This window comes from Portunus trituberculatus, chromosome 28 (assembly GCF_017591435.1).
Source record: "Portunus trituberculatus isolate SZX2019 chromosome 28, ASM1759143v1, whole genome shotgun sequence".
NCBI classification, from domain to species: domain Eukaryota; kingdom Metazoa; phylum Arthropoda; class Malacostraca; order Decapoda; family Portunidae; genus Portunus; species Portunus trituberculatus.
Window position 1 is genome coordinate 9,696,056 of NC_059282.1, and position 12,500 is coordinate 9,708,555.

A 12,500-nucleotide genomic window follows, 5' to 3' on the forward strand; every position below is an offset into this window, starting at 1 on the left:
ATTCTTACTTTAATATGACAATTCTTTACTTTAAAATTGAGAAAGTCTTACTTAAAAATGACAAATCTTTACTTGAGAAAATCTTACTTTTCAGCGTAACTTACCCTTGATTTTACGGCATTCATTTAAAAACGTGGAAATCTCTTAATAATCTAAAAAATGGCAAATTATTACTTTAAAGACCCAAACTCTTACTTCAAAGTGACAAAATCTTACTTTCCAGCATAAAAACCCCAAAATTTTTCCTGTCCAGTGACAAAAAAAAAAATAATAAAAAAAATTCTAAAACCCATAAAATGACAAAATTTTACTTTAAAACGACAACATCTTATTCTCGGCGTAAAAAACCCTAATATTTTCCGGCCCAGTCACGAAAAATCACGGAAATTAATTACAACCTACAAAAAAGTGACAAATTATTACTTTAAAAGGCCAAACTCTTACTTCTAAATGGCAAATTCTTTTCAGCGTAGACTTGAAATTTTCTTGCCTCATGACGAAAAACGAGGAAATGACTCATTATTAACAAAAAGACAAATTTTTACTTTTAAACGACAAATCTACTTTAATAGGACACAATCTTACTTAAAGTTACTTAAAGCATAAATGACCAATGATTTTCCCGCCCAGTGACCACAGAGAAAAATAACTTAAAAATCAACTCTTCAAACCTAAAATATGAGAAATTGACTTTTAAATGACAAAATCTTATTTCGCAGCGGGAAAAAAAAAACCCAAATTTTCATCGGAGCGAAGAAAGACCACTCCCTGAGCCACGCCAGACAAAAAGGGCGCCAATAAGCCAAGCAATCCTCCCCTTTAACGCCCCGCCGCCCCACCACGCCCACGCCCAGGCCGGTAGGGGGCCGGGGAGCGCCTATCCCTGCAACGCCCAAGCAAATTAGACATATAGGCGTGGTGGGCGTGGAGGAGGGCGTGGATGTGACGACGGAACCAAAGCAATCGATTCCTTGTCACGCGGGGAATCATTTTACGCCTCAAAATGTCAAATAATCTCACAATACTACAGATTCCCACGCCCATACTCTCCCATTTCCTTAACTCGCTACCCATATACACGCCCACATCCCTGAACTACCCGCCCATACCCACAAACCATCTCTGGCTACACTGTGGTATGAGGAAAATGGAAAAATGATAAAGGGTGATGACAAAAGCTACAGGAGTCGGCGGCCGCCCAGACGGGGAAGGGAAGGCTGGCTGTTTTAATAGCGAATATCTCACAAATGAAGCGCTTACCGTCATATCTCTCAGCCTGCTCGGCGAGTTTGGCCCTGTACACGTTATCCTCCCGCTCCGTCATGGTGGATGTGCGCTGGGTAGGCCGATGTTCGCGGATTACGGAAGGTTTCAGCAGCACACAAGACCTGCCCCGCAATATGGCCAGACACCGCCGTGTATTCCTCCGCGCCTCACCTGCGCCGCCCGCCCCCTCACGTCTGCCCGCCAAATTTCAATATCCCAATTTCCCGTCTCGCGTGGGAACTCAGATTATTAACCCCTTCAATACCCACACGTGTTTTCATACTTATTCTACTCGTAACTGGGTGATTTTAAACAGTTTCAGCAACTTGTGTGGGGATTAGAATAGTGAGGACTCCGGCCATTAATCTTCCGACTTCTATAAACGTTTCCTGATATAAATAAAAACATCTAATGACACCCAAACTTCAAGTAAATAATGCGTCCCAGTACTGAAGAGGTTAAATTAGCTATACGGTTACTGTTGGGTTTTTACCGTCCACTTCACTTCTACCCGCCAAATTTGAATCTCCAGACGCGCCATCTCGAAAAGGAAGTGGAAAAAAATATGGTTCTTATGAATATCAATCTCTCAAATTATAATATGGCGTAGAAAGCTTACATAAAATAAGGACTGGAGTAGGAAGTCACGTGATACAGCCTTAAATATAGCGTACCTGTGCATTTTTTTTATATTCTTCTCAACCTGTATACTTAGTACTTAACAAAGCTTATTCTACACCTTTGTATAATGTTTCTTCCTTTCATTTGTATTCTTAAATCTGTCAGATCTTTGAAACGCTCCCTGTTGACACGCAGCACTTCTTGTAACAAACCACGCATGCCAATTTCTTTAGTATCGTGTAAAGACTCAGAAATAAGGTTTTAATTGGGGAAGTCTTCAAATATACACGTGGTAATCTCTGTATATAACATTACCGACTATTGTCACTCACCTATTCTTTGCTTTAAATCTATCAAGTGTTTTAAAAGGCCCCTATTGACTCGCCTATGTCATTCATCTCCCAATCTACTTCAGAAATCAGTTACATGATGTCAATTGTCTTTCTAAATCTGTCTAATCTTTTAAGAGTTTCAACACTGGGACACATTTTTTTACCTTGCGATTTGTGTACGATCAGACCATTTTATTGACATTAGGAAAGGTCTATGGAGGTCAGAAGATTGATAGTCCCAGTCTTCACTATTTTAATCTCAACTTATGGTTCTGAAGCTGTATAAAATCACCAGATAGTAAGCAGAATGAATATGGAAACGCGTCATGGTGCTAGAACGGTTAAAAGCTCCCTGTACAAAGTGTGTCTGTCTCCTTACACCTCTCATATCTGTCCATAGATATATAATTATAATCTTCAAAAAGCTTTATTAACTAGACTCTAACGGCCGGCTTTTCTTCCTATGTCCTTTTCCTCTGCTATAACTTTCAACTTTATATTTTCTTTCTTGTCCATCTCTAATAACCATGCAGCTGTGAGAATTCCGTTCAGGTCACCCTTCTTGTATCCCTTATGCCCTTTCAAGATCTCGATATACTTAAAGAATACCTTTCTGTATCATGCAGGAATAGCTTTACGCTTTCAAATGTCAAATGGGAAGGTAAGATCTATATCCCGCCCACAGCCGCCCATGGTCTGTATTCTGAAACGTTTTGCTCTCTCACCATCACTGCTCTCCAAAGGTTCCAGTTGAAGATACTCGTGTTTTTAAGTGTATTCTTATGGTTCTGGTGATGGAGTGGCAAGATTTCTAGTTTATTAAAAGGAGAAACTGTATTGAAAACCCGGCTAGTGGTCTGTGGCCTCGCAAAATTATCGTGGTGAGAGAGGAAGGCGTTTCAGAATCCGGACGCATATCTCACGCCTACCGTATGTACACACACACACACACACACACACAGCAAAGGGCACTTTTGACACGGAAACAGTTCTATCTTTTAAAAGCCACAGAGTTTTAATAGGTATTTATTCAACCTTATCTATTATCATTATCTTTAATCTCATTCACTGATTTGCTTTTTTTTCTCCGTGTTGGAGCAGATTCTTATTGAAAATCCTAGTTAAACTGTTAACCTCTTCAGTACCATGACGCGTTTTCATATTTATTCTGCTTACTATTTGCTGATTTTATACAGCTTCAGGAAACTTATGTAGGGGATGGGGGTTAAAATAATGAAGACTGTGGCTATTAATCTTCTGACCTCCATACACCCTTCCTAACGTCAATAAAATGGTCTAATGGTACACAGATATCAAGGCAAAAATGTGTCCCAGCACTGAAGGGGTTAAAAGAGAGGACCATAAAGGGAGGTATTGCTGCAAGTATTAATAGAATTTCATAATAAACTAGTCTAATGTGTGTATTCATGTTTTTACTTCCCAATTCATGTATTTATCCACTATTTCATCGCAACATAAGATCGTAAGGGATGCAACCACTGACATGTATCAATAATAGAACATACAAAGCTGAATGAACGGATGATAGGCTGAGTGGATGCATGGATGTGTGACGGAGGATGTGAATCTGTTGGGAATAGATGAACATATGACACAAGATCGCCAGTTGTGGAAAGTAGTTATCGTCCGTCCAACCCCGCCCCTAAATGGTATTGATGATGATAATGATGATGATGATGAATCTGGTTTTTTATGTAAGAGGGCAGAATTGGCCAAGGACAACAGAAGAAGAAAGGCTTAATTAAATGTTTCTATCTTAACAAGAACACAACTTTTCTTCTCCCATCTACCTGTCTGACTTAGCCTCTCCCACACTGATAGTTTTGCCTCCTACGTGCATTAAAGGTGTTAAAGAGAACGTTTTGGTGTCTCTTGTACCTGGTGTAGCAAGAGAAACACAGTAAAATGTTCTCCGTCTTTCCATCGCCCGCCATCGCTTTTCTCTCTCACCGCGACTGTTTTCAAAAGGCGATTGAGATGATCATAAGGGTTGTCAAGACTGTTTATATTGTTTATGGTGAGAAAATCTTGTTAATCTGCCACTAGATAGATAAAAAGCATCTTTAATTTAATTTATCTCTAAATAGTTAAGTTTTTAGTTCACATTTATTTCGTTCATGATGAGGAAATCTTGCTAATCTGTCACTAGATTAATGAAAAAGCATTCTTAACCTACTTATCTCCAAATTATCAAGTTTTTTATTCACATTTATTTTGTTCATGATGAGGAAATCTTGTTAATCTGTCACTAGATGAAATAAAAAGCATCTTTAATTTAACTTATCTCCAAATAACCAAATCTTTCTCTGATCACATTTTTATTTACAGAACACTTGCAACTTCCATTTATAAAACAAACATTTCTATCACAGGCAAATTGATAGTCTTCTGAAAAAAAATACATGACTTCTATTGTGCTGGCTATAATTAACATCACACCTGCGTACGATATTTGTTTCCTCATACATCTTTTGTTATCGTACGCATCCTGTCACTTACACACTCTCTCTCTCTCTCTCTCTCTATGACGATTAAACCATTAGAGTAATTAATAGCTAACATCAGTAACAAAATCCACTACTTTTCTTCACGTAGTTCGTAATAAGGCGTGTGGGAGTAGTGGTTCCCTTAAAAGAATGCGTATAAATCTGTAATAGCGTGTAATTGTTAGATGGTGGTGGTGGTGGTGGCGGTGGTGGTGGAAGGAGGGAAAAAATAGAAAGAAAATGCAAGGACGAAGAAAGATAAGGAAATATGAAGAGGAGGAGGAAAAAGAAGAAGAGGAGAAATAAATAAATAAACGAAATAAAAGGAAGAAAAAAGATTGAAGATAGAGAGAAAACGAAGAATATCAAGAAGAGGAGGAGGAGGAGAAGAAGAGAGAGAGGAGAAATAAGAGAGAGTGAGAGAGTGATGAGAAAGAGCAGAGGTCACGGCTGGCCCCACAGGTGACCTCAGGTGAGAAATGAGGTGACACCCAGGTAAATGTGACCTTTACAACACAGGTGAAGGGACACACCTGCCTCCCACCTGTCGGTCTATTTGTATGTATGTATGTATATGTTTGTCTGTATGTCCGTCTGTATGTATGTATGTATGTATGTCTGTTTGATTAGCTGTGTGTGTGTGTGTGTGTGTGTGTGTGTGTGTGTGTGTGTGTGTGTGTGATCGATGGATGGGTGATTGGCTTGGTGGATGGATGGATGGGTGGATGAATGTCTGTCTGTTTGTATGTATGTATGTATGTATGTCTGCCTGGCTGTCTGGCTGGCTGGCTGGCTGTTTGTCTGTCTGGCTGGCCGGCTGGCTGTCTGGCTGTCTGTCTGTCTGGCTGGCTGGCTTGCTGGCTGTCTGTCTGGCTGGTTGTTTGTCTGTCTGTGTGTCTCTGGCTTGCTTGCTGAATGTCTGCCTATCTATCTGTATGAATAGCGGAAATGATATGATGATAGCAATAATAATAATAATAATAATAATAATAATAATAATAATAACAACAACAACAACAACAACAACAACAACAAAACCGCCAACCCTACCCCCCACACACACTGAGGTCATATGAACAGCACGGCGTGACCTAGTGGGTGTGTCAGGGGAGGTCACGCTGTCAAGCAGCCTCGGTCACACAACCCACGCCCGCACCTGTGACCCCCGTGATCTGGGCGAGGAGTAGGACATGTGCAGGAGCAGAAGGCGAGGTCATGTGGCATGGGTCACAGCGAGCGGGTCACAGACGATATTCGTACAAATTTCTCGCAGCCCAGAATCGATCATTGAGAGACCATTTAATTGCTCCCACGATAATGGCGTCACAGTGTCATGGCGGCTCAGATGTTGCTTGTATTTGGGTTTTCTGATTATTTCCTTACGTTTTTCGCGTGTAAATAGCATTGGTTAGTCTTTTATTAGCGTGTAAATGAGGGACTAGTTTATCAAGCGGAGGGAGGCGCGGCCCTGAGACAGATGACGTAAAGCACGCGGTTGCCATGACAACAGTCAATACTAACAAGGTTGCCAACAGTCTTTACCTCATTCCATCCCCATTAATGTTTTAAATACGGTATCACTCTCACATCCCACACTCACTCCTCAACTGCTATCCAAAAATGCATCGGTTTTCATTCATTGATTTTAAAATACCTGGTTTGTTGATATATAAGGGTAATTAACCATGAGGTGGGGAAGATGGCAGCCATGAATTGCAACCTGCCCATTGACCAAGGCGCGAACACAACCCTTCCTTACAATACACTTAATAATGCCTTAAATCTACTCCTACATCACCTTTAGGCGCTTCTAACTATAGAGTAAGGGAGAATAACTATAGCAGGGTCTCGGTAGCTCAAAATACAGTGACTGGCGGGTGTGTGAAGGGAGAAAATAAGAAAAGTTATCGTGTACTCATCATCTCCATCTTGCAGTGAGTCATTCAACGTGTGAAACTCAAGTCCGGAAAAAAAGAGGAAAAAAAACTCGAATAACGCCGAATTACTCATGAATCCGGGGAGAATAAATGAGTCAGGATTAAGAGTATTTATTTACGCTGAGAAATAGACAAGCAAAGTTATCGAATGGACAATGAAACGCTAGATATGTGGGTTTTAATAGGGAAAGGAGAATAGTTGCAAGGAGGGACTAAGAGGGATGTAACATTGAAACGAATTCCTTTTGTATTAGTCACTCTGCCACTGCCGCGCCCTCACCGCCAAATAACATTGAGACGGAACATTCAGGAAGCAGTTTTAGAGCATTGGTGCATCCCCGGAGCATTAGATTCAAAGTAATAGTAGTTTTTCCGTGGTAATCTCGAATGATATAGAAGATGGTTTGCAAGAGGCGCGTGTCAGCCGTCTTGCAAAAGGGAGGGTCGACGAGAGAGAGAGAGAGAGAGAGAGAGAGAGAGAGAGAGAGAGAGAGAGACCGGATGTGAGGGACCTGAAAACAGTAAAGGATTGTGTGTGTATGAGTGTGTGAGTGTGTGTGTGTATGAGTGTGTCTGTGTATGAGAGGGAAAGAGAGAGATAAGTGAGTTATGGATGAACGGGGAGAAAGAGAGCGAGGGAGGCTGAGACGGGAGAAAGAGGGAAGGAGGTAGGGGGATAGGGAGGGAGGCAGGGTGGAGGAGAGAGAGGGAGGCTGAGGGAGAGAAAGGGAAGGAGGAAAGGATAAGGAACTCTCTGTCCGCGCCTTCTCACTCTGACGTCACCATCCGGGTTCCTCCTCCTCGGTTTCCCGCCAAAAAATAAATAGACCATCATACACACACTTGAAGCCAACAAAAGCGATAGGGATATGAAAGGAAGAGGAGGAAGAGGAGGTATTGGAAAGAAGCGAGAAGAAAGAGATGGTTAGAGGCGGTAATAGCAGGAATAATTGTCAAAAGTCAGTGTAGGAGGAGGAAGGTAGAGGAAGAGGAGGAGGTAATGTATAGTTGTGGTATAGAGGTGGAGGAGGAGGAGGGAAAAAGAAGATCGGAATAGGTAAAAGCAGAAATATTAATGGAAAAGTGGAAAAGGGTGGAAGAAAAGGAATAGGTGGTGGAGTGGCGATTGAAGGAAGGTTGGGCAGGTTTGGTGGTGGTGGAGGTGGTGGAGGTGGCCGGGGTATGGATGATATCTTTACCGTTTAGGTTTCTGTGATTATTCGTCTCTGTCTGTCTGTTTGTCATTTTCTTTTCATTAGTTATCGTGTTTTTAGTTTCATTACAATTAAGCATCATTAATTTATTCTATTTTTTTTGTATAATTATCACCATATATACGATTACTTTATCAAAATTGTAATGGCAGGGCAGCGTTGTATCTTTCATCTATCCCGGACTCTCCAGTAACTAATCCTTCTTAAACCCAAGGCAATGCTCTCTCACCATCACCACCACTACTCCCGCGCTCCAAGCTACGTGTGTGTGTGTGTTATATTGTCCTGAGAGAGAGAGAGAGAGAGAGAGAGAGAGAGAGAGAGAGAGAGAGAGAGAGAGAGAGAGACGGGGGAAGGGGAGAGAGGCATGGTGGACAAGCTTGGGATGAGGAAGACGAACACAATCGGGGTGGGAAGGGAGTGGAGCCTAAGATACACGTTTATGTCAGAAGCCAATGACAGCTGCAATGAAGGAAGGATTACAGATGTCAGTTTTGTCAGACGTATAGGTAGAATTAAAACTGCATCCAATAGGAGCTGATGGTACATAAACAAATACCTCAATTGATCTTTAAGAGAACTGGCAATCAAGTGGGCCTTTTTTTTTTAACTCTCTATTGTCCTTAACCAGTTTCCCCCCCTTACATAAGAAGAAAAAGAAGAGAGAGAGAGAGAGAGAGAGAGAGAGAGAGAGAGAGAGAGAGAGAGAGAGAGAGAGAGAGAGAGAGAGAGAGAGAGAGAGAGTGTGTGTGTGTGTGTGTGTGTGTGTGTGTGTGTGTGTGTGTGTGTGTGTGTGTGTGTAATGTAATACGTTAGAGTGACCCATTAAAACTCTCACGGTTTCTTTCACGCGCCTGAAGCAAGGGTGCCAAACTATAATAAGAACGCATACCCATTTTAAACTTTCCCATCATCCTATATAGACAAGCCCGCCCTTCATGCCATGCCTTCGTGTTTAAGAGTCCAGGAGGAAAAGCTACAAGACCACTGAAGAAGGAAAAACAAGAATCGTGCATGGAAAAACTAGTAAGAAGAAAAAAACAAACGTGGCTGGATATCACACACACGGAACTAAATGAGAGAGAGAGAGAGAGAGAGAGAGAGAGCATGGTTATACTCCTACTTATACCCTCCTGTCTGCCTCGTAGCGTTAACCACTAGAAACATGTGTCTGAGATGATGAATGGAAGGCTTGGGGGAATGAGGAAAGGCTGGAATATGAGAGAGAGAGAGAGAGAGAGAGAGAGAGAGAGAGAGAGAAGACCGGTCATCTGGAAGGCGTCTGGCCGGGAGGCCACGCCACGCAAGGATTGTCCGTGATGAGAATGCTGGAGAAATCAGTGAGTTTAGTGGCCAATAGATAGCGCGCCGCGTCACTCATAGCCAGAGCCTTGCAAATATGTAGATATACAAGATTCTGCTAAAACATGGTAACATAAAAGTGATATAAAGCGAAAGAGGTTAAAAGAAAATGATGATGATGATGATGATGATGAAGAAGAAGCTTATAGCCAACGTGGGGTTCCTAATGAGGAGGGAGAAGACTTGGCAGAACTGGAGCCGTAGGATACAATGGCGTGGCTATATAGTATAGTATAGTATTTTTGCCCTCAGCGTGGTTCGCGATCCTCCAGTTGCCATCCTTCCAAGTACTAATACAACAGTAAAAGGCACACATTATATACAGCATATCAGACAAAAGTAGCTGATTAAAAAATGAAGCCTGTACTGTGTGTATCAAGATTATGGGAGCAGGTCATAACATTCTAAAAGCTCGTGTATGTTGACGTGGAGCCTTTTGAAAGTATTGGAGGAGCCCTGCAAAAGTGTTTCAGAGCGAGGGTAAGGCACGGCAGACTGGAGGCACGGGTGCTGGAGCCAGTGCATGCCCTCCTTGTTCCTTCCTCAGCACCAGACAGACAGACAGACAGACACACACACACACACACACACACACACACACACACACACACACACACACACACACAAACAAATAAACAAACAAACAAACAAACAAACAGTATCACTATCATTCAACTAAACAAAAGGCAACGCGCGCGCGCACACACACACACACACACACACACACACACACACACACACACACACACACACACAATATAACACAGTAAATCATGGTGCATATGGACGTTGAGAGCCAAGAAGGGAAGGCAATTGGAAGGCCGTCATGATGTCATGGCCTGGCCTGGTCTGGCCTGGCCTGGCCTGGCTCGGCCTGGTGGTCTTATATACGTTACGTAAATAATTTTGAAAATGACCCCTCGAAAAAACGCCGCCAAACTAGAATGTTTTACATATTCTGAATTAACACATAATTTAACTAACACCAAAACTATGAAGAGATTCTAAACTCCAGTAATATTAAAGATTTTTTCAAAAGAACTATAGATAAAATGTTGGAACATTGACAGCCATTAAAAATTTTGAAATATCCGCTCATTCCCACTTCAAAGGCAAGAATCACACTTAGAAAAATATGAAAAGTCTTTTCCAACACTTTAGAATGAGTTACAGCCAAAAATAAATCATTCACAAGTTAGCAACAAAACTATTATTGGAACATTTAAACAGTTAGAAGACAATTCTACTTTCCGTTAATTCTACTGAACAGGAAGGCGAAACACTTTAAAACACATCAACTATTCTTTGAAAACAATAGCAACTTGATACTGGCTCAAACAAAATTTTTTCCAGAACAATCCTGAAAATTTTGAAAAAACAACCACCCTTATTTAACATATAAAACAACGCCAATAACAACATGCTGTACCTCATACACGCACGGAAAACCCTTCAAACATTATGAAATACTCGTAGAAAGCATCGCATCTTACTATTTACACCAAATAAACTGTCCAGGAATTAAAGAAAATAGTCCTGGATTCTGGTGGGGCTAAGGTAGACATATCCAAGATGGCAGTGGGCCGTGAAGGGATCGACCCCCTTTGTACTTCACTTAAAACTTCTTCAAACTTAAACCTACCCATGGCGAGCATGTCCCAATAGGTGATATGAAAGCTTAGTGACGCGGCTGCATGTTGTGGCAGGACAGGTGTATAATAGTGAGAGATAAAGCTTGAAATGGCTGATAAAAGTGAAAACCAAGATGACGGGGGTTCCTTGGGTGGGTCGACTCCTCCCCCTCTACTTCATCTAAAACTTTGCTAAACTTAAACCTGGCCATGGCGGCAGTGTATGAACAGTTGGTATATGAAAGCTTAGTGACGCGCCTGCATGTTGAAGCAAGACTGGACTATAAAAGTGAGAAATAAGCCAGGTTATCTCGATAAATATGGACAGGCAGGCCGCCACCTCAGTCGTTTTGTATCCATAATTAGCTAAATATCAATGCAAAAAGCTAAGTGATAGGTAAATAACATGAAAGATACCCAAATAACGAAAAATAAAGCGTAATCTCCTCACCCAGACATTTAAAAATGGCACGGAAGGCATTTGATGATTTATCCTGAGTTATCCCTTGGCTGTGACTTGCTTTAGATAAACACTGAGACACGGTAAGGCCTGCGTCACTCACTTTGATAACATAGTCCTGCTTCTTGCAGTTCGTGGGTTTACTCCAAAATAAGATGATATGGAGACGTGGACACCAGCGAAGTCGTATTAATTTTGCCACTAGAGCCTTGATAACACTTGAGAAACCCTGTGTCACTATAGTCTTTTGAGTATAGAAATCTTGTTAATATGTCACTAGAAGAGTCTTGAAATCTCGTATCAATTCAACCAGAAGCTTTTAATTATAGTAGCAACTGCTAACCCGCGCACCTCCTCCCATCACAAAAGAGTCGGAAAAACTGAACTCTGGAGGGTGGGTGGCGTCACTGCCTGACCAGTTTAGCAACAGTTACCATATTAACGACCTTATCATATGAAAAGAAAGTTTGCCATCAGAGTGGTGTTGGCACTGCTGCATAGATAGGTAATACAACTTTTCCTGTACTTATATTCGCAGTGATAGTAATGATATGTCTTTCTTTGCATAGATGATGATAGTGATGGTGTGTGTGTGTGTGTGTGTGTGTGTGTGTGTGTGTGTGTGTGTGTGTGTGTGTGTGTGTGTGTGTGTGTGTGTGTGCATGTGTCTCAAGAAATATACATAAGCTACCCATAAAAACGCTTTCTCTGAACATACTAGTAAGCAACAGATGGCAGCACTATCGCAATCCTCTGGACCGTAACCTACACTACTACTTCCTTCCTACGCATGTGTTTGTGAGCGCCACGCCACACTGACCCACTCAAGGAAGCTGGACCGACTTAACACCTTTCCTTCACTCTTCCAGTCAGTCAGTGTCTTGCCAGGTGTCGTGAGGGGTGGATGTGTGGCTTAGGGGTCTCTCTCTCGTGCTAGTTGTTATTCCATGGACGCCCACGCTTTCTTTGGTCATTCACTCGTCTCCTGTTGAGGGCTTGCGTGTGTTTGTGTCGCTTCCCAGACGTTCACAGCTGGTTGTCTCGTAATTTCCTAGTGTTGGTAAGTGAATAAGATGGTTTTAAAATGTGATTGTCATGTGTTGTGTGGCGTTTCTCTGAAGTGACCAAGTGCTCTCTCTTTCTCCCTCTCTTTCTCGTTCTCTCTCTATT

At 41.8% G+C, this 12,500-nt stretch overlaps 2 protein-coding genes across 3 annotated transcripts in view; one reads left to right on the forward strand and one right to left on the reverse strand.

Annotated features, from left to right (window-relative positions):
* LOC123510272 (14-3-3 protein epsilon-like) overlaps window positions 1-1,427 on the reverse strand; it is an 18,287-nt gene extending 16,860 nt beyond the window's left edge. The window contains 1 exon segment of the mRNA XM_045265258.1: window positions 1,261-1,427. Within this exon segment, the coding sequence (XP_045121193.1) occupies window positions 1,261-1,324 (64 nt within the window). The 5' untranslated portion in view covers window positions 1,325-1,427.
* A 10,791-nt stretch (window positions 1,428-12,218) lies between these two features.
* Window positions 12,219-12,500, forward strand: part of LOC123510277 — a 24,355-nt gene continuing 24,073 nt past the window's right edge. For both annotated transcript variants that reach the window (XM_045265271.1, XM_045265272.1), the window contains exon 1: window positions 12,219-12,390. The gene's annotated coding sequence lies outside the window, so the exon portion shown is untranslated. The remainder of the gene's footprint in view (window positions 12,391-12,500) is intronic.